General features: G+C 45.5%; 1 protein-coding gene across 3 annotated transcripts in view; it reads right to left on the minus strand.

Annotated features, from left to right (window-relative positions):
- The window catches only part of LOC144691261 (tektin-3-like), an 81,277-nt gene that overhangs the window by 14,396 nt on the left and 40,614 nt on the right, over positions 1–26,267 (minus strand). For all 3 annotated transcript variants that reach the window (XM_078559309.1, XM_078559307.1, XM_078559308.1), the window contains exon 7: positions 14,324–14,478. In XM_078559309.1, the coding sequence (XP_078415435.1) occupies positions 14,324–14,478 (155 nt within the window). The remainder of the gene's footprint in view (positions 1–14,323; positions 14,479–26,267) is intronic.

A 26,267-nucleotide genomic window follows, 5' to 3' on the forward strand; every position in this document is an offset into this window, starting at 1 on the left:
GGGTCTATCAAGCTGGGTTCCACTCTGGGGTCAGACTTGTCCAGGGCTAACCTCAGCTGGGGATCGAAACAAAGTGAAGAAAAAAATTACTTCCAAGATCAACATGTTTTAGAAGACAGGGTGGGATTATCATGCTCTGTTTCTCTGTATTTCTACAGCAGTTAATTAGTCAGCAGTAGCATAACTAGAGCACAGTAGTTTTGTTGCCACAAGCAGTAAGTCACAGGAAGATATTGGCTGGGCTTCAGCAATTGACTTTCTTATTTAGACGGCTGAATCCATCGCTTTTGACATTACAGCAGGAGCTGCCTGCTCATCTTCTTCATAAGGAGAAAAAAAATAAAGAGAAAAAGAAAATGAAAGAAAAAAGAAAAAGAAAAGAAAAAAGAACAGCGCAAAGCTGGTATAGGCTTTTGCTGTCATGGACCATCTTGTCAGTAAGTTGACTTGCCTTCCCAATGGTGTGAATGATAGTCTGATGGTGCTTAAACTTCCCCTGCACAGCAACAGGAAAGCAGATCTCATCAGTGTGTACACCCCTACCATGACGAACCCTGATGAAGCCAGGGATAAATTCTATGATGACCTCTCCTGTCCGATTGCTGCCGTGCCAAAGTCAGACAAACAAATTTCATCAAACGATGTTTGATGAAAACAATGAGGTAATCCAGAAACAATGAGGAGAAACATCGAATCTGCGGGGTTTACCTCAATGACAAGGCATCACTATCCAAGCATGATGACTCCCAAAACAGTAATACGACTGTCCAATACAAGCTCAGAGAGATGCAAGATACTTGGCTAAATCACAAAGCAGATGAATTCCAGTCATGTGCAGACCACAAAGACTGAAAGAGATTCTACGATGCTCTGAAGTATGTCTAGGGGCTCCAGTCTACTGATGTCTCACCAATCCTCAGTGCCAATGGATCAACACTGCTCACAGAAAAAGCCCAATTTCTAGAAAGATGGGCAGAGCACTTTAACCACATCCTCAATCAGTCTTCATCCATCAATGAAGAAGCAATGAATAGGCTGCCACAGATTGCCATCAACTGTTCTCTAGATCACCCTCTTACACTGTTAGAAACAATGAGAATAATCAAACTCCTGTCTAGAGGCAAAGCTCCAGGAACTGATGCTATCCCAACTAAAAGGTCTAAAAGGCAGGAGGTCAATGCCTGGTCAAGCTTACTGAACTCTTTCAGTCTATGTGGGAGCAAGGAACCGTTCCAGAAGAATACAATCGTAGAGAAATCTCCTCTCTATCGCCAGCAAAATCTTTGCTAGAATCCTTCTGAACCGCTTGGTGCAACATCTCAACCAGGACCTGCTGCAAGAGGGTCAGTGTGGTTTCAATAAAGGTTGAAGAGCCACTGATGTGATGTTTGCAGTTAGACAGCTCCAGGAAAAATGCCAAGAACAGAACATGGATCTCTACATCATGTTTGTTCATCTGTCCAAGGCCTTTGACACAATCAGACGTGAGGGCCTCTGTAAGGTCACGGAGGAATTCAGCTACCCTGAGAAATTCATCACAATGGTTGGACAGTTCCATGATGGCATACTCGCATACGTTCTGGATGAAGGTGAGTTTTCTGACCCATTCGCAGTCACTAGTGGAGTCAAATAGGCTGCGTGCTAGCATCAACCCTCTTCAGCTTTTTTTTCACCACCATGTTCTCCAATGGCTTCCATGATGGTGATCTTACCATTGAAATCAGATATTGCATAGACAGGGAGCTGCTCAATCTGAGACAGCTCCAGGCAAAGGCTCAGGTCTCCAAGGAGATACTTTCCTGTTTGTCGATGACTGTGTCCTAGCTGCCCATTCAGACCTGGACATGCAATGTAGCATGGACTAATTCATGCGACAACTCCGGCCTTATGATCAGCATGAAGAAAACTGAAATAATGTACCTGGTCTGCTCCAGGAAATCGCTATCTCATGTCCAAGGTCTCAGTCCATGAGCAGAACCTGTCAGCAGTGGGTAAGTTCACTTATCTCAGCAACGCACTCTCTTGATCTGTCTATATTGATGATGAGGCACATGCAAGAATTGCCGAAGCAAGTTTATCCTATGGTTGACATTAAGCATCAGTCAGGGAAAGAAGAGGAGTAAGTTGGTTTACCAAACTGAAAGTCTATAGAGCAATAGTGCTGTCCAGTCTGCTCTACACAGGTGATACTTGGACCGTGTATCAGCGCCATGCCAAGAAACTCAACCACTTTCACTTGAGCTGCTTTTGGAAGCTCCTGAACATCAGATGGCAGGACAAAATACCAGACGCTGAGGCGCTCACTCGAGCTGGCATGCCAAGCGTCCACACCATACTGAGACAGTCCCAACTGAGTTGGGCTGGTCATGTAGCCAGAATGCCTGACACTCACTTACCAAAGTGAAACTTCTATGGAGAGTTTCAGTCTGGGGTGGGCTCTGCATGGTGGTCAAAGGAAGCGCAAAAGGAAACTCTGGAGGCTTTATTTAGGTGTCTTGATATCGACCCTGAGTCCTGGGAGAAGCCCACCCAGGATCGCTGCACCTGGCGCAACCAAATAAAAAAGTGCAGCCTCCTTCGAAAGCAAGCGCATTTCAGAGGCAAAGAGTAAACACAAAATGAGGAAATCCTGAGCCAGCAACTCATCCAAAACTCAATCATCTGCGGTATCCTGCCCTATTTGCAGAACCTTCTGGGCACAGTCACCTACATACCACAGAACCCTACCAAACACTCTAGATGATGAACATGGTCATCTTCGCCTCGAGGAGAAATATGGCCCCCGACCAGTTCTGGGCACCATTTCATAAGAAAGATGTGAACACATTGGAGAGAGTGCAGAAGAGGTTTACAAGAATGGTTCCAGGGATGAGAAACTTCAGCTATGCGGATAGATTGGAGAAGTTGGGACTGTTCTCCTTGGAGAGAAGGCGGCTGAGAGGAGACTTGATAGACGTTTTCAAAATCATGAGGCAGCTGGAGAGAGTAGAAAGGGAGAAGCTGTTCCCGCTCGTAAAAGGATCAAGAACGAGAGGGCACAGATTTAAAGTGATTTGCAAAAGAAGCAAATGAGACGTAAGAAAAAACTTTTTCACACAAGGAGTTGTTCAGGTTTGGAATGCACTGCCTGAAAGTGTGGTGCAGGCAGGTTCAATCGAGGCATTCAGGCGGCATTAGATGATTATTTGAACAGAAACAAGGTGCAGGGGTACGGGGAAAAGGCAGGGCAATGGCACTAGGTCATAATGCTCATTTGGAGAGCCAGTGCAGACATGATGGGCCAAGTGACCTCCTGCTGTGCTGTTAAGATTCTGTGAGTCCGTGATTCTGCGATCAGATTAGGAATGATAATTAATAAGAAATCTTTAGTGTTATTGGTTTTTTACTGTACTCCATTGTGATTTTCACTCGAGCCCAAATCAAGTATGAATGTCAACCCTTTGAAAACATTACCATGTGTAAGCCAACAAAATTTGACTTTTACATATGTATTTACAGTGCTTATTTTGTAATTTTTTTCTTTTGAAGGACTTCTGTTTAAATAACTTGAAGAGTTGTTAAAGTTGCTCCCCCAGTGCCTTGTCTGTAGACACTTTGCCTAGAGGAGCTGAGTCATAGAAAGCAAGTATGTCCTAACTATGATTCCTGACTTGTGGTGAGTTGGCTATAGAGGGCACCAGGATTGCTTTTCACGCCTCCTCACCTATGGAGGAAAAATTTAACCTGGGCTCTTGCTGTCCGTGAGCCACACTGGAAAAGACACATGTGGGTGTGAGGTGAGGACAGGATTGAAAATTGCTATGATGGCCAACTTGGTGTCTACTGCCACTAGCTCACATTACCTGCGGAAACTTAGCAGGAGTTTCAGCACAAAGAGAAGCAATTGGAAGAGGAAGAAGTATAAAACTTATTTGAAGTTACAAGAATCTTGCATCTTCTTGTCCTCTCACTAGCATTTCCACTATTGACATTTGGATTTTGTGCCAAGATCTGAGCCAAGTGCGGACATTTTTATGCTGTGTCAAATTGGCTGATTCTTTATCTGTACCTTGCGTTATGCTCACTGGCATAAGTTGAAAGAATAAAATTTTATCTAATAAGCCTTATTTTCACTAGAGTTTCTGCAGCACATATATGACATTTTTCATTTCCCACACTGGCCCACTTTATGCCCTGACACTGGTCACTTAATGCTAATTAAGGAAAGCTTTTTCACTAAGGACTGGAACGATACAGGCTATTATTCAAGTGTTTTTCTCCTTTTCCCCCCAGACCATCTATCATCCTCAGCCAAGAAGGAGCCCTGGACTTGTGTCAGCGCCTGTACTATTCTGTAGTTGGCCAATGACAACTTGACAAGTTCTGGGGCCAAATATTTTGCTATGAAGGACATATCAACCAAGCTACAGTATTGGTCCTATCAATGGGATTTGCAGTTTGGGGGCTGCTCCCACCTTTTGACCCCTTTGGTTAGTAGCAGTAATATTTCTATTTAGGTTGTGGGCCTATTTTTTAATTCATAAAGAGGCTAACTTCACTTCATGCTAACAATGCTCGTCAAAACCCCTGCTCTTTGGATGGAAGTACCAGCAGGCATTAGCCCTGCCAATTGAGACCTGGCGTAAAAGGCATTGGTATTTTAGATTAACTTACTCCCTATGATCTTGTTTATTTTTTTAATCTGATGAGGAAATGCTTCTGTTAGCAGAGAAACCACCCATCGCTATCAAAAGCAAACCAACCATAAAAAACTCCTCCCAAAAGTTAGGCGGAAAAGGATGATTCTTCACAACAAGGTGTATAAATTGATATGCAAATATTCTTTTTACTTCAAGGTGTCCCAACCCAATTAAATGGAAACCAAACAGCCCAGTGCCCTTTGCAGAACATAAAAGCACTGTTGCACTTCGTGCTTTGTACATTACTGTATTTAATTAGTACATGATGAAAGGAGGAATTTGAATGCACCTTATCTTCAGCAGAAGAAAGTATGTCACTTGACAAACTGGTTTTAAACTAAATTTGGGTGGTTCTTGTACTTGGTGAGTGATCCCACTCCACCAGGTAACCACTCATGATGGGAAGATGAAAATTTACTCCTACAAGTGGGACAAGGGCATCTGGGCAAGATATCTTGTAACATGATTGAACAGTAAAATACTCACAATTTTCACATCAATCCAGGGGACAGTATGTCTACAATGTTGTATAGCGCACTATTCTTGATGCATATCGTTTAACATCCAGGGCAGGATTTTGGGTGGGAACCCTGACATCGGGTTCAAACGTCATCAGAACTTCCAAACAAGCACCAAGACTTGGCTGCTGTTGAGCAAGGCCCTATCCTTCAGGTTCTTCCTGCACTCCCAGAGTCTCATCCCTCTCTGCACATTGCCCTTGAGGTGGCTTTGGCGGGGAAGAAGCCATTGTCCACCTCCGTCTGGGATGTGCTTTTGCAAAGAAAGTCTGGAGAGATGCAATGGATTTTCTTGAGGTTCATCCTGACACAGGACTCTGTTCTCTCCAGGCTGCTCCCAGGGACACACACTGAGATAAACATCAACTGTGGCTGGAGGACCATCAACTTGGTGGAACACGCTCTTTGGTCGGCTTGAAACTTCCTGGTCTTCCAGTGCAAAGAATTGCCCTCGGCTGAGTTTTACAGACTGGCACATTCCAAGGTCCAGGTCTATGTACTGAGGGATGCAATAAAGCTAGAGACAGCTGTGGAAAAGGCGCAATGGGGAAAGGCCACTGTCTAAGACCCTTCAGCCCCATTATACACCATGCAGCTGGAAACTGTAGAACCCCTCTGTATGCTGTATGCCTAACAAGGAATGTACCCTGTGAATATCAAGGGTATTGAAACTGTATTGAGACACCTCAGAGTGGAACATGCTGTATCGAGAAAAGTTGAATTCTATTGCACTTTCTGTCATTTTCAGTTTTGCCCTCAGGCTGTATGCCTGAAATGGAATGTATATTGTAAGTATTAAGAGTATTACAATTGTTTTGAGGCAACTAAGAGTGGGACATGGTGTATGGAGAAAGTTTAATTTTAATGCACTTTCTGAAAATTTCAAGTCGAAATATTTTGTAATGTACTTTTATACAAATTTTATGAATAAAGTATATTTTTGGAGGAAAAAATGGAGGCCCCAACCCCTCACTGTGCAGGGAAACTGTGTTTCTAGCCAAATACCACACATACTCCGAGCATGTGATTTCGTGCATGTTGCTCCATGATGTCATTTGGAGTGCCAGGGTCAAAGATGGCACTGCTGAAGTCATCACAGCATACATACACAAAGGAAAGACACAGATTTAAGACAAGACACTACACTCTCTCCATCATGGATTCCAGCATGTTGGAATGAATCACAGCTGTTTGTAGCCAGAATTCATATAGCTAGTTAGCTTGGAAAAAGTGAATTTTTGCAAGGGATAATTGTAGAGTTGCCTGTGAAACGAGGAGGGGAGGATATGGGAGTGAGGAGGAGTGGATGGGGACCCGCACAAATACTGTCCAAGACTCCCTATGAACACCCTGTGCTTACTGACATACTCGCTGGGAACCGCCAAATTTTGAAATTCGCGCATGTGCAATCCTCCTAACATCACCAGCTGGTGCAGCCCTTAATTGCGCATGGGTGTGGTGCACGATGTCAGTAGAATACTGCGCATGTGCGGACCAGTGCGCATGCCCAGGCCGCCATCTTGCATTGGCAGGGGATAGTCAGCCGAAAGTGATTTTCTGAATTGGTCAATTAGTGGCCAGAGGGCAAACTTGTCATCCAATTAAAGACAAGAGGTGGGTCCTTGATGCTGGAGGGCCAGTAGGAGGTCCTACAGCATGGAAGGTGCTGCAGCCTACCATTGCAGGTAAGGAGGGGAAAAGGCGCCTCCATTTTGAAGAGACCCCTCAGCAGCTCTAAAATGTTTTGAATTTTAAAATGGCCATGGTTGCTGGGTCACCATGGTGGAGAGCAAGTCCCCCACAGGGCTAATTAAATATGCAGGTTATTTCTACAGTGTCACAAGCACCAGTAATCTATAAACTATGAAGAAGACCAAAGTGAATAACAAGCAAAAGCATTTAAACAGCACTGTTAACATGGCAAAATGTCCCAAAGTCAAGTCAGGAAATATAGGAGGCTGGACCAAAACCTTGGTCAGAGACATTATTGTTAAGGAAAGGGACATCTAAAGGGATGAGAGGAGTCAGAGAGGCGGATGGGTTTATGGATGGAAATCTGGGCTATGGGATTTAGGCAGCTGAAGGCAGTCCAGAAATGGTGGGATAAAGGGATGGAAGATGCATGAGAGACCAGGGTAAGAAGAATAAAGCAGTTTGCTGAGGGAGGAGCATTGTAAGGCTGAAGGAAGTAACAAAGATTGGGAGGGGGGCGGTGAGATCTTGAAAGAATTTAACCACGAGGTTGAGAATTCTAAGTTTGAGATGTTGGGAGCCAACGTAGGGGATTTGTTAACTCGCTTCGCTAGATGGTTAGAATGTGGATGAGATTAACATCAACAGTTCGACTCCCATTCTGGCTAAGGTAGCTGGGGGCTTACCTCCTTCCTTACAAATAGTAAAGGATCATGGCACTTTGCTATGGTTTGGCAAATAATTATCAAGTGGAGAACTGAAGGAGGCAATATAGACATAGCATGGAGCCACCCTTCAGATGAGAAGTTAAAATAAGGCACTTTTGGCCTGCTTGGGTAGATGTAAAAAATTCCATGACACAGCTTTGAAGAAGGGGAGTTATATCTAGTGTCCTGGCCAATTTTTATCCCTCAAACAACATCACAAAGACAGATTATCTGATTATGGTCACACTGCTGTTTGAGAAAGTTTGTTGTGCGCATATTGGCTGCTGCATTTCCTGTGCTAGGCCTTAAAAGCCCTTCATTGGCTACAAATCACTTTGAGACATCAGGTGATTTTGAAAAGCGCTATCTTTAATGCACGTAACTCCTGCCGCTGACTGGAAGCGCAGCGGGAACCAGTAGTGCACTTGACCCAAACTACAGTTGCTGGCACATGCACAACTGTTCCTGACGCTGACGACAGGATGAAACTTTTCCATATCAGGATTACTATACGAAATCCAGTTTTGTAAAGCTGCCTCTTTCCATCACCATCGAATGAGGGTGCTGTGACTGGCAATTGATTAGTTAGTTAAAGCTCTGCAATGATATCCAAGTAGAAAAATGGCTGCATCTACAGATGGATAATAAAGGACTGCAGAGTTTTGTTAGCCCATGTCAAGCCAACTTGTCAGTTTTAACGCAGCAGTGGACACTCTGACACTGAAACCGGAACTTTCCGCTCCCATTTGCGGCGGGCGCCCATGGCGGCGTGAGCGGAAAATATCGTGAGACGGCCCCTAGTTGCGGTTCCCGACAACGTAAATCCAGGACGCGATTGTCTCCTCCCTATCAATGGGCGGGCTGCATTTCCCACCATCCAACATCTGGCACTTAATTTTAATGCATTTGCGTCTCATGATTATGCCCACACGGCGAAATCATCCCCCCAACCCCCCCATGTCAAATTTAATTCCCACGTCAGCATGACTTCAGAACGACGTGATTTATAACTGCCCTTAAAAAGGTGAGCAGCTGGCAAGCTGAGCTTTGCGGGGAGCTCGCAGGTGAGTGCGCACAACCTTGTAGGATATCGAGAGGCGCTGTGCATTTGGGGGTCGGGGGCCACAGGCAAGTCGCTTTTGCCCGGCTGGCTTTCAGTGTGGTGCCGGGGCAAGGGCTCCAGTGCAGCTAGGTGGGGGTGGGCAAGGCAGCACAGACTGATGGAAGTACACATGCACATGTTGGGTGTGGAGAGAGGGTGGGGGAGAATGACAAAGTGACCACGCACTTGGAGAAGCTGGTCAAAAGTGAGCATTCTTCCACAGCTGAGCCCGCTCACCAGCAGCTCCATCGACAGGCTTGGAGTCGGGCCTTTCTGAAGCATTTCTGTCCACTCAAGCAACGCAAAAGCATGAAAATGCCGCCAAGTACTCCAGAGATTTTCACCCTTCAGGCGCAGACTGCAAATTAAATGTGATTTTTGGGGGCTGCAGGACAATCGGTTGTCTGGGCAAGTTGTAGAATCCCCTTGCGGAAGGTTGGACATGGAACAGTCACTGATGGAGGTACTCACACCCTCTCGCAGTGTATTTATTCAAGTTTGGATCAGTAACCTGGATAATGCCTGTGCCAGAGCGGAGGGCACAGCATGCAGTCGAGTGGGCGAAGCTGCCCCCAATCGGTCAGGTGGAGTGGGGCGGAGGTGGGTGGGGTTTTGGGCAGCTATGAAGTGCGCTAAACACTGGCCGTCCCAATGGTGGCCAGCTTTCTCTGGCACGCGTGAAGGGGCCTCGAGACACAGCCGGAGCCTTAACCAAGAGAAGTCCTTAGGAAGCATATGCTAACCCTCAAGTCGCTCTCTTTGATCTTGCAGGAGGAGAACATCAGGAGCCTGGTGATCTAGTTCTGTGCCTCATGGCTTAGAGAGCAGAGAAGAGGAAGATTGCGATGGAGGCGCCTGGCTTGGCAAAAGGAGGAGCACCACCCTCAAGAGGCAGCAGGGCCTCCTCCGGACTCAGCAGCAGACCCACAGCAAGCCATTGCTCATAGGCGCCTTGCTAGACCCAAAGTCTATAGACGGCGCTTGTCATTCCTGCATATGAATGAGAACCACGCCCAGGAAACTGGTCACTCACATATGCCACCTTCTGCAGGATTTGGCACCATGGGGATCTGGAGGGCATCCACAGCCAGTGGCAGTGAAAGTGACCATGACGCTCAATTTTTATGCCAGTGGCTCGTTCTAGGGCTCCATAGGCAGCCTGTACGGGATCTTGCAAGCCTCCTCTCACAAGTGCATCCAGGGGGTTTCTTTATTATTATTATTATTCAATCATGAGATGTGGGCTTCGTTGGCTGGGCCAGCATTTATTGTCCATCCCTAATTGCCCTTGAGAAGGTGGTGGTGAGCTGCCTTCTTGAACTGCTGCAGTTCATGTGGTGTAGATACACCCACAGGGAGTTCCAGGATTTTGACCCAGCGACAGTGAAGGAACGGCGATATATTTCCAAATCAGGATGGTGAGTGACTTGGAGGGGAATTTTCAGGGGGAGTTTTCCCCCTGATTCCCATTGACTCCAGTATTGCTAGGGCTCCTTGATGCCACAATCGGTCAAATACTGCCTTGATGTCGAGGGCAGCCAAACTCACCTCACCGATACCATCTTTGTGAAGGCACAGAAATTTGTGCATTTTGACCGGGATCACACAAGCCAGGAAGAAGGAGCGCTAGGATTGGTGGAGATCTCTGGTGTTCCGCAGGTGCAGGGTGCCATCGACTGCACCCACATGACGCTTGCATCTCCATGGCAACAAGCAATCCAGTATGTGAACCACAAGGGTTTCCACTCGCTGAATGTTCAGTTGGTCTTTGACCATAATAAATGCATCATGCCAGTCTGCGCACGATATCCCCGAAGTGTCCATGACTCTTACATCCTCAGCAGGTCTCAGATCCCTGGCATCTTCCAGGGTCCACAGAGGCTGCAGGGTTGGCTCCACAAGGACAAGGGCACCCACTGAGGAGGTGGCTGATGACACCCGTGCAGCAGCCTCAGACTGCAGCAGAGAGGCGGTACGATGAGGCTCATGCCACAACCTGGACTTTGGTGGAGCACATGATTGGCATTTTGAAAATGAGGTTCTGGTGCCTCAATAGGTCTGGTGGAGCCACTGCAGTACAGTCTCCAGAGGGTGTCACGCATCATCATAGTTTGCTGTGTGCTACACAATCTGGTGCCGCAATGGGGGGAGGACCTGGCTGAGGAGGAGATGGAAGAGCTGTACGTCTCCTCCGATGAGGAGGACATCAAAGAGGATGAGCATGATGAGGTCCTGGAAGGCGAGGATGCCGATGATGAGGCCATCGCAGTGGCCAGATGAGGCAGACATGCACGTGAGGCCCTCATAGCCACAGGATTCTTGGAGGATGATGACCAGATGCAGTGAGAATAGTCCTGATATCCTCATATTGGATCTCTGAACGTTTGACTCCAGTCTGGCTGATGGCAATGCACATACCCTCTGTGATCAGGCTCATGTCATGCAGACACAGTGGAGGCCCCAATAGTCGCTAGGTTCCAGGAGGATGATGACATGCAGTGAGGACATGGTCACACCACAGGGTCATATCATGGAGACACAGCGATGATACTTTACAGCAACCTAATCCTATGGCACCCTTTATCACCTGTACTTTTCAGGACTACACCATCACCGGACACAGGTGCTGAGGAGAAGGGGAGGGGGGGTTGGGAGCGGTGGGCGGGCAGCCCAAAAGGTGCTGAGAGCACACAGAGAGAATGCTGGAACTCTGCAATGCTGCCCACTACATTCTGGCAGCAATGACAAGCACCATCGAGGTGCGGGCATCAGTAATGTGTCCAGTGAACGTGAAGTCGGACAATCACTTTGTTCTGAAGCTTACACAATGCACAGGGAAGAGGCCCTGGACTGAGACACCTGCCTTTATCTTGTGCAGGAACTAAGGTTTCACATCTGAGTGACATGAACACTGCCCATCAGAACAAGGAGCCATAGGCAGGGAGACATTCTTGGGAGTTTTTTTTACAATAGTGAACATTATGTACAAGTGATTCACACCCGTGCCCAGGCTGTCCAACTACATCTTCCCAACCTTCCTAACCCTGCCGCTATGTCTTGGTGCTCCCCAGACATCCACAATGGAGGTAGAGGCAGCTTGCTGACTGCTACGCCCTGTCCGTGATGAACTTGACGGGTGCCCTCTGGAGGGCTGAGACCTGGAGAACTCCGGTCAGCTTTGAGGGTCCTGCTGTGTGGCAGTGGCACCCTCCTCGGCCTGTGAAGCTGGAGCTGCTGAGGTCACAGGAAGGCGGAGGGGGGTGAAAGTCGGATGAGCCGGACACTCCCGGAGTCACCTGAGTGGCTGGCCCCGGGGTGCGCACCTGTTATCCTCTTCCCTATGGGTGCTCGAGGGCCCTTGGCTAACTCCATGAAAGGGAGGGGCAGCTGGAGCGAGCTCGAGATTCCCCGTCCCCCTCTTGCGCTGACACTGATGGATGCCAGCAAGTGCCTCAGTGATGGAGTGCAGCTCCTGCAGCAGTGCAGGACCAATGTCCTGGACCAAGGTCTCCATGCCGGCCACCATCCTACCAGTGTTGACCTCAGTGCATTGGCATGCCAGTGCTCTCACCTCATACTGGAGGCGGACAAACTCCTCCATTGGGCCTTGCCATCTGAAGGGTGCAGCGGAGATCCTTTCCTGATGTTCCCGAGCTTGCCTTTCCAGCTCCAGCAACTGAGGCAGAACAGAATCCAGAGGCTCATCATCTGACTCGGACTGAGCAAATTCCTGGGCTCCAGCTGTCCTCTGAGTGCTGGCACCCTTGAATTTCCCCGTCCACGCCTGCTGTGGATCAGACAGTGCGATGTGCTCACCAGATTGTGACCCCGAGGCTACTCTAGAACTAGGACCCACCGAGGTGTGTGTCTCTGCGCTGGTGGAGGGTGTGGGTGAGCACTGTGATAGGTCTTCAATGTTGGGGCTGGAGTAGATGACCTGGCTCATGGCCACCTTCGGCTTCTTCCCGGATGTGCCTGCGAGAGGAAAGAGAGATAATTAGTGCATGGCAGGGGACTGTGGAACAGGAGACATCACTCTCAGTATGGTTGTCTGATGGATGTTGCAAGTGCAGGTTCCTCACTTGGTTAAGTGCTGCCGGCCTCACCCTCTGCGCAGGAACGGGCCACAGCCTCACCGGCCAGCTGGATGGCTCTATTTTCAAAGGCCGTGAGGACCTTGATGCCGGGCATTCCTCCACTAGCCAAGGTCATCTCCCTCTTGTTGTGGGCTAGCTTATCCTGCATGGAGACAGATGGAGAGAGTGTAATCAAGATGCCTGGCAGGCCAGAGGAGAAGGATGCCTGGCATGTGCAGACACGATGGGCCAAATGGTCTCCTTCTGCACCATAGCAATAATGCAATTCTGTGATGTGCGGAGTGTGAGTGGTGCCATGGATGGCATGAGGACATGATGGGCAGGGGGGATGAGGGTGTTTGCGAGACAGTGAGTGGTGATGTTCCTTGAGCTGGCAGTGAGTGCGAACCCTGTGGGTGTGTGGTGGGTTTGAGAGCGTGAGAGTTGAGAGTGATGAGCTGAATGAATTACCCTGGCAGAACAGAGGAGACCATTCACCCCCTTGTGGCACCAGGCGGCTGCCCTCTTTTTGAGGGTGTTGGTGCTCACCACCGCCTCCCATGCTGGATTGGTGAGCTTGGTGGATGGTCTTTGCCCAAAGTGGGGGCAGGGGAGTTTGCAGCGGCTTCCACTGCATCCAGCAGGTGCCCCAGAGAGGCGTCGCTACATTTGGGGGCTGCCATCTTCTTTGCTTTTGGGACCATCTGTCGGCTGGAGCAGTCCTGGTCTGAAGACACGAAGTAGGCTGCGCTCTGGCGTGCTTTAAATATGGCGCCTGGAGCGAGGAAGCGCTGAGGTCATGGCATGGCGGGCAAATCCGAGCCCACCCGCCAGCGATCCGGCGTGGTTCCTGTGCACGCGTTATTAATGAGGCGAGAAATGCCAGGAAGCAGACGATACGGTGCAAAAACCCGCCATTGTGGCCAGAGGGAAAAGTGACGCCCGCCACTGCACTTAGTGCAATTCAGGGAAAACTTCACCCTGAGACAGACATTGTACATGTGCAGGAAGTGCTTCCCCTAACACTGCAGCACAAATAAACAGTTGTATAAATGTAAGTCTATTGCTTCTTTACATGTACAGAATCAGAGGCTGCTTCTTTGGGCACACTCTATGGTAGGAAGATACTGAGTGTTATCTGGAAAGACAGTGGCCACAATGAGGTAATAAGGAGTGTGTAGGTGCAATAACAAACCATGCAAAAGTGGAAACAATGTCATATAGATGTCATTATTGGAAATTGAACCCTGTCAAAGGCAAAGAAATACATCCTGGCCGGAAAACGCTCATGTGCAATGTCAAAGTTGAGATTGTGGGAAGATCTGAATGGAAAAAGTGCAAAGGACAGACAAGTACAGGAGCTGAAAGGGAGGCCACACAGGCAACAAGTTCTTTTGGGCACATGGTCAGTTTTTAAATGGTTGCTGACCGTGGTCATCCTTGGTTGGCTTATGACAAGTAGCCATGAAAGGAACAATCTCTAATCGTAAGTCTAGCAAAATGTAATAGACAACACACACACTGCGAGTCAGAGTCACATGTCACTCACCTGTGCTGAGGCTGATCACAAACCAGCTCCATGTTGGGCCTCTTGATTCTCTCCTCCAGACGGGTTTGTGCAACCTTCATGGGAGCTTCCTTTTGCCTTATGGCCATCTTCAGCTCCTCAATGGTGCATTCCGTTTGGAATATTTCTTGCAGAACCTTAAGAACAAAACAGATGTTATGTATAATACCATCAAGCTACTCCCTAAAACACCTCAGCCAAGAACAAATTATTGGCATATCCATGATCTAAGATGAATCATTGAGCAGAGAGAATTAGTGAAGCAGCCTCTGATTCCATTTCCACATCTGTTTTCATTATTTCTATATACTAGCAAAGTTAAGATGTTAACCATGGCTCAAGGGGCTGCACTCTTGCCTCTGAGTCAAAGGTCATGGGTTCAAGTCCCAGTCCAGAGACAAAATCTAGGCTGACACTTCAGTGCAGTAAGGAATGAGTTCTGTACTGTTAGGCGTGCCATCTTTGGGATGAGATGTTAAATCAAGACCATACCAGCTCTCTTAGTTGAATGCAAAATATCCCTTGCACTATTTCAGGAGATTGCTTCCTGACCAATATTTATGTCTGATCCAACATCACAAACAAACAACAGATGATCTGGCTGCTGCATTTTGTAATTTACCACTGTAAGGTTATTTGGTGTCTCACTAAGAGGTCTGGAGGCTTGTGTGGTGGAACATAAACTGTTCATTATTAACACACAATTATATACACACATCTCCAAGGTATAGCCCTAACTAGATGCTATCTTCATGCCAACTTTTCTCAGGCTACTATCATGTGACTCTGTACATCATAATGTAGGCAGTATTGTTTCCCCAGTCCCACATTAACCCTTACTAAACCTCCCCCAAGTCCTTACCCAAATATATTTACAATACAATATTTCCATGCTACCCCTTCTCCCAAGTCTCTGACTTTACAAATTCAGATGGTTTGCAGACTTTATGGCTCTTCCCGATCTCGTTCTCTTCCCGTTTGAAGGAGTGGTAATCTTAGTTGCTTCAGGCTGACTTTGTTAGTTTGGAGTTTAAGTTGTAGTACTTGGTGTTTCAAATACTTGGGTTTCAACCTCTGGTTTGTTTCTTGCGCTCTTTGGTGTGATGTTTTTCTTTGTTAACCATCCGTCTTCTTTGATCAGATACCATGGCCTTATCCCGTTCCATCCAGAGGGAATGTTCGCTCCGTTCATTCATAAAGCGAGCTTGGGTTTTCTTTCTCCATTGGGGTCTGCCATGTTCTTCCTGGAAGTTGACGTTTCATTAATGGAACCTTCATTTCCATTTGTTCCATAATTTTAGTCAAATATTTGTTTACTATCTTATTTTCTAGTTCTTTTTCAAGCTGATTAATCTTTTCATTCAGCTCAGCAACTACTCTGGTGAGTTCAGTTGCCTTTGTTGCAGAGTTATCTGTGAAATCCTTGTACAGGCTCAACAACTTCACCTCAGCATTCAATTCCTTTTGGAGTCTTTCTTCCCCGGGCACTGACTGCTCCTTAGACTCATTCAATTAACTCATTAGATTCTTAATCTTTGTCTTAGAATTTTCTTTATCTGCTCTTAAAGCCTAGATTTGCTCTTCCATACTGCGCATAACACCTTCCATGTTCTTCAGATTGGATTGAAGTTCATGAATTTTATGACTCTTTTCATGAGTTCCAACACTTCAACAGCTTTGGCTGTTAATTCTGCATTCAACAAACTGTTCTAATTCATCAACAATTCCTTTTTCTGTTCCAGGCATTTTTCACGATTAATAGAGACTTCTGATACTTGAAGATCATCAAGTTTTAATTTTTCATTAGCAAACTCATCTTCCATAAGTTAAAGTTGGCTCTCTACACTGAACAGTTTCTCTCTAGCAGAGCCTAAATTTCTTTGTGCTATTTTGCAAGTTCACATTTTTAAATGTTACTTCCGCTAGTTGTTTCTGAGACTGATCCTGCTCTTTTGTGAGAACTTCTACTTTCTTTTGCAACTGTTCAACTTTTTCCTGACATTCTAGGTTCTTGATTTGCCTTTCAGCCATGTCATTTTTCAACAATGCAATGGTTCTGAGTTTGAAGCACCCAGTGCTTTTCCTTCTAGTTCCTTGACCTTCAATGTCAGATTTGCATTTCCCGATCTTACTTCTGGCTTTTCTTTCTCTGTCTGCAGCAAAACTTTGTCCTTGTCCTTCATTTTAGTTTCACCGTTGACCAGGTCTCTCTCTGGTGAAGTCTTAACCTGTTTCAGTTCTGTAATCGTGCTATTCATGGTTTCAGTATTCTCTCACAACATGGAAAACTCTACAGGTTTTTTTTTCAGGGCCTCCTCTTTTCCATTCGGCTGGTTCTTCAGCTTAACAATATCCATGTTCATCTTCTCTTTCAATTGGGCATGCTGTAAAATTACTACAGAGCTTTTTTTTCTGACTGTCGAATTGGAGCTGCAAGCTTTTTTTACTTTTTGTTGCTCCTGTACATAAGAATTCTTCATCTTTCCCTTTTCCTCCTGCAGTCTTTCACTTTGCAGTTCAACCTCTGCAAACTTCCTCATCACTTGTTCCTCGTGCTCATCCTTTTCACGTGTAGCATTAACAAACTTGCTTTCCATTTCTTCATATATATCTTTGGAAATGTAATGTTTTCCAAGTCTTCTTCAAAATGTCCAACCGTTTCTTCAGTTCTGCAGTCTCTTTCTTGTATCTCATGGCTTCCTCCTGGAATATTGAACATTGCTGAGTCTTCTCTGCCACTTGTTCTTTAGTTCTTTCAGACTGACATTAAATTCATTTTGCTTCTCTTCGTAATCTTCCAGAGGAACAAACTTTGACCTGAGGAGTCCTTGTTGCATGTGAAGGTCCTTCACCAGGTTTTCCTTTTCTATTTGAAGCTTAATTGTTTCATCTTGAGTTTTCTTGTAATTCAACAGAATCTTCGACTTTTTTCTGCTGTTCTTCCATTCTGCTGTTCAAAGCAGTTTTCATTTATTCATACTGAAGAGTTATGTACTCCTTTTGCATTTGATCTTGAAGGACAATTAGCTGTTCTGTCAACTGTTTATTTTCATGTTGACCTCTTGCCAACTCACGCTGCACTTCAGTGCATTGCTTTGTCTCTACTGATAGTTCCAATGCAGCTTTTTCTGTAGTATTCAACATTTTTTTGTAACTCCTCATGATTTTCATACTGATTCTTCAAAAGTCTTTCAAGCAGTGACCTCTTTGAGTGCCTTTCCTGCCTGCTGCTGTGCTTGGCTGTACTTTTGGTTGAGTTCTTCCAACTCGACTCTGATATGAACATTTTCCTGTGGAATAGCTTCATTTTCTTTTTGCAGGTTTTGCTGCTTTTGGGTTACATTAGGTAACTTCCCTTCATTCACAGTCATCTGCTCGCTCAGCACTGCCACCTCCTGTTGCAGTTTGTCGGCATTTTCAAAAAGCTCTAGTTTTAAGCCTTTCAGTGCTTCTTTCCTCTGCACTAAATTCTTCAGCCCGTGCACTTCATTGTGCTGAAATGGTCTGCGGCCATCTTGCGTTTTGCTGGAGCATTGTCTCCCTTGCCCTGGGGTCACCTTCCTTTTTTGGTGCTTTATTGCGGGTGTTCTATACCTTTTAAAAGGTCTGCAATCTCCACAACTTGGATATTAAAATGCAAGTCAAAGGCTTTTAATACCCCATCAAATGTGGTTGGGGATTTATCTATGCCTTGTCTTATGATTACCTTGTTGGAAATTTCACCAAATAAGAAGAAGAACATATTAACTTGCACTTCCTTTGATTTCCTACTTCATCCTGGTGTACTCCTGTCATCTAAAAATGTTCTTCTCCATGACGCACAACTTTGCGCCTGGTTTGGCCCTTGCGTGAGCTCAAATTGGTTTTAGTTTACTCTCCATGGCTGTTTTCAGAACAGGGGAGTACAGCTTTAATTTATTTTCAAGACGCGCCAGAGTAACTATTTTTTTTCTCTTCCCGCACTTGTCGGGTTTTGGAGGGCTCCTGTTATGATCTCCGAGCCATCTTTAAAACTTTGCAATATGGCAGGAAATCTTTTAAACTAACAGTTTTGGGCTAGTGATTTGCTTCTCTGAGCTTGGGAAATCGATTTGAAGCCACATTGTTTTGCTGTGCCTTCTGTTTTAAATGTTTTTTTTTCATTCATTCGAGCTCAGCGGCCACATGGTATGGTATCGACTCCGGACCCAGCTTCAGCGTTCATCTAGCTGCGCTGTAAACAATCAGTATGCTACGATCATTTTTAAAAAGGTTAATTCAGCCTTTTAGTGAATTTTACTCCTTTTTATGAGCTGGCTAGGTCCTTTGACTTATACTTCAAATCCTCTTTAGTTCTGAAGAAGAGTCATACAGACTCAAAACATTAACTCTGTTTCTCTCTCCTCAGATGCTGCCAGGCCTGCTGAGTTTTACCAGCATTTTCTGTTTTTATTTCAGATTTCCAGCATCCACAGTATTTTGCTTTCACCTTTGACTCTGCATTCGATCAGATCTGGCCATGGTATTTTCCTTGAATTTTGCTGACCCTTTGAGTGATCTGGCTAGGTCCTTTGACTCTGTTTAGTCAGGTTTTGCAATGGGCCTCTACATGATCTGGTAGAGTCCCTCTAAACTGCATAGTGGATCTTTCTTCTGCCTTTCAGCCTCCACCTGCAATGGAGCTTTTTAAGGTGATCTCCAGCTGTGTCTTGGGATTAGGCACGCTTCATTCAGGTCAAACTGTAGTTTCTTTACTTTTTCATTCTCTGGGATTTCAGGATCCTTCACCTTCTGCCATCATGTTGTAAGATTGTTTGACGTCTCACTAAGAAGCCTTGAGGCTTGTGTATTTGAACATAAACTGTTTATGGTTAACATGCAACTATATACTTATCTCCAAGGTATAGCCCTAACTAGGTGCTATCTTGATGCTGACTTCTTTCAGGCTGTCTCCACACAGTCTTCTATCACGTGATTATCTGCATCATAATGTGGGCGGTTCTCTTTCCCCAGTCCCACGTTAACCCTTACTAACCTGAACACAATTACAAAAATAGCTCCCAAGGGATCCAAAGCCCTTTGGGTCATCCTGAGGATCTGAAAGGCACTTTGAAATATATCTTTTATTTTTGGCACTATAGTGTATTGAAAATTTGCATTGTGCATTTTGTCCACTTAAGGCTACCATACCCAAAGGACCAGCAGAGGGAGCCTAGAAGGAGAACAAAGAAATCTATGTTTTAACAGCATGTGCAGTTCTGATTATGAATGCTCCTTATTAAATCTTGTTGAATCTTACCCTATCTTCCCAAAAACTACTCAAAAAATGTCAGAGGGTACAGTATGCTCTAATATGCACAAGTGTATTGTATAAGTAGTTATGTGCTTCCATCTTGCTAGCACTTGTTTTCAAATCCCTTCATAACCTTTCCCCTCCCTATCTCTAATCTCCAATCCCACATCCCCTGAGATATCTGCACTCCTCTAATTCTGGCCTCTTGTGCATTCCCCATTTTAGTTGCTCCACCATTGGTGGCCATGCCTTCAGTTGCCTAGGTCCCAAGCTCTGGAATTCTCTCTCTCTACACCTCAATCCCTCTTTATCTCATTTTCCTCCTTTAAGGCATTCCTTAAAACCTACACCTTTGACGAAACTTTTAATCATCTGAACTAATATCTCCTTATGCTGCTCGGTGTCATGCTTACTCTGACAATGCTCCTGTGAAGTGCCCTGGAACATTTCATTACGTTTAAAGTTGCTATATAAATATAAGTTGTTGTTGCTTTTCTAACAAGTATAAACAGACCATCTTCAGGAAAGTTGTCCGATGCTAAGTTGTGGCCAGACTTGAGCAAAACTCTGATCCCGGCTCCCCTCCATGATTCCCCTCAGTTGCACTTACTTTGTGGCTTGTAACTTGGATGAAAACGGGGGATGAAGAGCCCTCAGGTTGGCATCTACCTTATTTGTGTCTCGGGCACATTTCCAGTCACAGGTTAGGTAATGGCTGCTCCATCACGCCTGTAACAAGCGTCCTGTTTAAATTTTGATTTAAGGTAGCTGAGTTGACATAATTGCAGACCGCCGCTAAGTTAGCTCCACCACTGCTGGCTGCTGGCCAGGTACATGCTGTTCCTCTATTTATAAACTGCACGTTCAATACAAAAGCTGCCAAGCTTAAAGAGACAAGCAGAAATCTGATGGGAAACGTGTGTGTGGACTTTTGGCTTCTGGGATGTGGATAATTTTAAAACTTTGTTACCCTGATGGTTAGCTGGCAGAGCTGAATGCCCACCCACTGTAGAAACTGGCATTCTTATAACCTATTGAATCCCCAAGCTACCCTTCCTCTCTAAGGGTAACTGCTGTGCCTCCGCTTGGCATCTTCCAAACGCAGCTAAAGCAGAGGGCCCGATAAGTGGCAAACGATGGCATACCGCTACTGGACCCTAAACTACAAGCCAATATTTACCTTGTGCTGCCCATCCAGCCTCCCATTATTCCAGCAATACCAAACAGTTCCTAAGATAAAAGCCAAAAAACTGCGGATGCTGGAAATCCAAAACAAAAACAAAAATACCTGGAAAAATTCAGCAGGTCTGGCAGCATCTGCAGAGAGGAACACAGTTAACGTTTCGAGTCCGCATGACCAAACAATTCCTGACTTTTGTTTTCAGTCATTAGATGATATTAGCAATGGCTCAGACAGTGTAGGAAAGTCTCTCGCTCTCACCCTGACCTCTCTGTCCTTGACCCACCGCACTGTTCCAGTGAATCACAATGTCGGCTTGAGGAACAGCACCTCATCTTCCAATTAAGCACTTAACAGCCGTCCAGACTTAATACGGAGTTCAACAACTCCAGACCATAATCTCTGCCCCATTTTTTTTTCTTTACTTTGCATGTTTTGGTTTTGTTTCTTATTTTCGCTTTCAGTCAACGGCACAACTGCCCTACACGCATCTTTTGTTTCTTTTCTTGCCCCATCACCTTTGGCCCTGGAATTCTAACTCTTCTGTCATTCAATCCCTCCCGTCTCCCACCTTATCGCAGACCTTTCCCTTTGTCCTTGCCCCACCCATCCCTTGCTCAAAACCTAATACATCTCTAACCTTTCCTAGTTCTGATGAAAGGTCACCAGCCTGAAACATCAACTCCGTTTCTCTCTCCATAGATGCTGCCTCACCTGCTGAGTGTTTCCAGCATTTTTTATTTTTACCTCAGATTTCCGGCGTCCGCGGTATTCTGCTTATCACTTAGGAAAGTCTTCCCTCCCATTTGTAGGAGAGTAAAGAGCTTAACACAAGCGCAGCCGAGTTTCTTCCCAGCCCCTCGTCCCTCCACCATTGTAAAGTCCGGTCATCGCAGGATGAGACAATGGCAATGCCATTAGGCAAAGCTTTCATTGGGTTCAGATCAGGCCTGATGACACAGAGGGCGGGATCTTCCAGCCCCTGCCGCCGGCGGGATCTTCCGGTTCCACCAGAGTCAACGGAGATTTGAATGGCTCACTGCATTCACCGCATCGGGACCTGCCACAGTGAGGCTGGAAAATCCCGGTCATTATAGTTTGAACTCAATGTTGTTGCTCTTTCTTTATGGCCATAAAACAGGCACAAAAAAGACAAATGTAACATTGGAAAGGCAAATTCACATTTTGGATGTGTGCCCAGGCCACTGTTAAATTTGGCAAGGCCTTTATTATTAGCTTACTCCCCGTTTCAAGACAGGTGCCCATCACACCTGGAAAATGCTGGCCTCCAGTTTAGCAGATGATGCATTTTTGGGGCAGATTGCAATCTGAAATTCATCCCCCTATCTTTCATTTTTCACTCAAAAAAGAGATTCCTGGGATGGCAGGATTGCGGTATGGAGGGGAGATTGGGTCGACTAGGCCTGTATTCACTGGAGTTTAGAAGAATGAGGGGGGATCTCATTGAAATGTTTAAGATTCTGACAGGGCTGGACAGACTGGATGCAGGGATGATGTTTCCTCTGGCTGGGGGAGTCTAGAACAAGGGGTCACAGTCTCAGGGTACGGGGTAGGCCATTTTAGGACTGAGATGAGGAGAATTTCTTCACTCAGAGGGTGTGAACCTGTAGAATTCTCACAGAAGTATGTAGAGGACAAGTCACTGAATATAGTTAAGGGGGAAATAGATAGATTTCTTGGCTCTAAAGGCGTCAAGGGGTGTGTGAAAAGAGTGGGAGTAGGACATTGAGATAGAGGATCACCCATGATCAGACTGAATGACAGAGCAGGCTCGAAGGGCCAAATGACCTATTCCTGCTCCTATTTTCTATGTTTCTATGTTTCAATGTTGAACATCTTCCCATATCTGGTGACATTCAATCTTGGTTGGTGCAAAATGGCTGGAAGTGAATTGACCGCTTGTTTACACCCTGACTGATTTTCCTTTCCTTTGATCGACTAGATCCTTCCGAAGTTTAGCCCCTGTGTTGTGGAGGTTTTTTTTTAAGCCGACAATGGGGAGGGGAGGTGGGGGTAGGGAAAATGCCAACATTGATAGTATTCTCACTATCAAACATATATTGTATGTAATCTCAGTTTACATATTTAAACACATGTAGTTGAAAGGTGGAGTGATTAGTATCTTGGAAAGGTGAAATCAAATTGGCTAAAAGGCTTTTAGCAAGCCTTCAGCACCTTTGTATTCTACCAGAATGAACATGTACAAATGCAGAAAGTTGCTAATCAGGTTTTTGGCATCTAAGGGATCAGATGTTTTAACATAGTGCCGCACCCTTGGAAAATATATGAACGTTACACTGGCCATTCCTTTCTTCATTTGCATTGCAATAATAAGAAATGATAGACTTTGTACTGCATCCTATCACCAGCCAACTAGTTGCTCGCCCACAGAAAGATTTTTCAGTTCTCCTTAAGGCTCCCTTTATGTTGTGGCTCCAGTACTCCATAACATCAGCATCTTAAGAGATGAATGATCTATAATCATTAATGTCATCATAATATTGTTTTGTAGAGGTGCCATATGAGATTGCTGGGATGTAAATTTGCGCATTCCACTATCCAAACATATTGGGCAGAATTTTACGGCCCCGTTTTGGTGGGGATGGGGCTGTAAAATGTGGCGAGACATTATAAACCCCATTGGCTTCAGCGGGAACGTAAACTCCCACTGTCGTAAAATTCTGCCCATTATTTTATAGGCTATTCCTATAGCAAGGATGATATCATCTGCCATGAGTCCGAAGATCACTGATGAGGCCAATGTGGGTTCTGCAGGCTTCATGGCATGTAGGGCATTTGTATGTGGGACGCCTGGTCATGTATCATCAGTTCAGGTCCCATTGTGTTCTTTTCGCTGCTCCCACTTTTCCTCTTCATTTTGTTGACGTTGGGTCTCAAAATGCTGGGATACAAACATACTTCCCTCACTGCATATTGCCCCCTTCCCCCTCCTCACTCCCCACATCACCAGGGCACACTGCTCCCCGGGTACACTGCTTCTCATCACCCACCACCATCCCGCCCACCACATCACCAGCGCATGCTGCCTCCCAGGGTACATTGCTCCTCTTGTGCTCAGCCTTCAGTCTCAGTCAGGCCACACAAGGAGCAAGGGTAAAATAACAGGGTGAGTTCAAACTTGCCTCTCTTCATGGCCAATTGCTGGGTGCACCGGCCAGGAATCTCTCAGCTTATCACCAGTTGGCTTTTCTCTCATTTAAAAATGATGGTGTGTGGGTAGGTAAAAGAAAAGATAAATAAAAGGAATATAGTTGTAAATATTAAGAGGCTCCTAAAAGATCCAGAACCTCAGAGTGAAAGGTATGGGTAGAAAAACAGGGATAATTCTGGGTTTGAGGTCGTTTAATTTTAGACAGGTCAGATTAATGTATTTTTTAACAATGTCTACAGTTCATCTAGTGTTTGTCAACACCTGTACCAAGCTGGGTCTATCAATTGTCACGAGGTTATGCCCCCTTATTTTTGAAAATATGATTTTTCAACTCTCCTCTGACTGGAAATTTTGCAATTTGAACAAAGACAGAGCAAGTTGCTTAAAAATGAATGACCATATTCCAAGGTGAAGATGGGAAACAACTGAATCACCTTCAGTGGAGTGTGAAGAGAGAGACATTTCTTATAATCCAGACACCTATCAAGACTCATAACGGTCTAAAGAGACATTAAAAATGCAAAGCACTAGATATTGAAACAGTGGCTGCCACAGACAGACACACCCAAAGCCTCTTTGAAATACACAGTGGGTGAAATATTTCAAGTCAAGGTTGCCCAGCCACTAGAGAGAGATTGCAAATGACACAGGCGGTGTCGAGAAAGTCTTCAGCAGAGGAAACAGGTTCAGGGCTGCGTCCTTTCCCTCTCTCTCTTTGGGAAAAGTGTGTCGCCAGGTTCAAGAGGCCAACTCTACCAGAAACCTACCAGCGAACAGAGATCTTGGAATAATTGCAATATCTTCTACATCTGACTGCACCCAAAAAAACCAGCTAACCTAAATTGGCCAAAACATTTAAAATCTACTCCTCAAGCACAATCAAAGGGCACTTAACTGTATATTCTTTTACCTGTTTTTACATCAGACTTTAACTCCCCTTACCTCTGATATATGTGTGTGTGTGTGTGTGTGTGTGTGTGTGCCCGAATGACTGCATGAGGGCAGAATGCTTGATGTCACATTTTTATTATCTTCTCAGGTTTAGCGGTTAATAAATTTGCTCTTTCTTTGGCTTAAGGAAACCTTATTTGGTTGGCTCCTTATTGCTCACAGCTTAAGTAGTTAAATACATTCTAATTTGGAAAAGGCATATCCTCATGAAAAAGAAACTTAAACATTTGTTGTGATCAACCAAGGAGGTTGAATAGAGTGGAGCCAGTTCATTCCTTCTCACCTGGTCAATAACACAGTATACTCCATAGAGGGTGTTTTATCTGGATGGGGCAACAGGGTGGAGAGCTTCTCTTTAGCCCCAGTTTAAAACCAGCAGGAATGGGACACGTTTGTGTGAGATTGATGTCAATGGAGTGTAAAATTAGGCAGACTATAAATCAGACTCCTTAAAGTTCAAATGGTGAAAGAATAATGATATAGTTCCAAGTCAGGATGGTGTTGTGGCTTGGAGGGGAACTTGCAGGTGGTGGTGGTGTTCCCATGCCTTTGTTGCCCTCGTCCTTCTAGCTGGTAGAGGCCGTGGATCTTGCAGATGGTACACACTGCTACCACTGTGTCGTTGGTAGAAGGAGTGAATAGTTAAGGTGCTGGGTGGATTGGATATCAATCAAGATGGCTGCTTTGTCCAGGATTGTGTCCAGCTCCTTGAGCATTGTTAGAGCTGCACTCATCCAGGCAAGTGGACAGCATTCCATCACGCTCCTGACTTGTGCCTTGTAGACGATGGACAGCCTCTGGGGAGTCAGGAGGTGAGTTACTCACCATCAAGTTCCCAGCCTCTGATCTGCTCTTGTAGCCAAAATATGGCTGGTCCAGTTCAGTTTCTGGTCAATGGTAATTCCTAGGATGTCGATGGTGGGGGTTTCAGTGGTGGTAATGCCATTTTGCATCAAGGGGAGATGGTTAGATTCTGTCTTGTTGGAGGTGGTCATTGCCTGGCACTTGTGTAGCACTCTTATCAGCCCAAGCTTGAATGTTGTTGAGGTCCTGCTGCAAGTGAGCACAGACTGCTTCAGTGTCTGAGGAGTCATGAGCGGTACCTAACTTCACACAAACTGTGAGCTGGTGTCAAGGGGGTTTATTCCACTCTTATGTGAGCAATAATTTTGTCAGTTTCAGTTGGTCACCTGCTACGTGTACCGCTCAGTTTTCCTTTCCAGTGGAACTGAAAATCAGGCAGGACATGAAACAGGTCACAGATTGACAAATCCCAGTTCAAGGGCTGTGCCTAAAGGTGAAAATTGGACCCTTAAATTGGCTATAACTT

The sequence above is a fragment of the Cetorhinus maximus genome, chromosome 15, assembly GCF_964194155.1.
Source record: "Cetorhinus maximus chromosome 15, sCetMax3.hap1.1, whole genome shotgun sequence".
Lineage (NCBI taxonomy): Eukaryota > Metazoa > Chordata > Chondrichthyes > Lamniformes > Cetorhinidae > Cetorhinus > Cetorhinus maximus.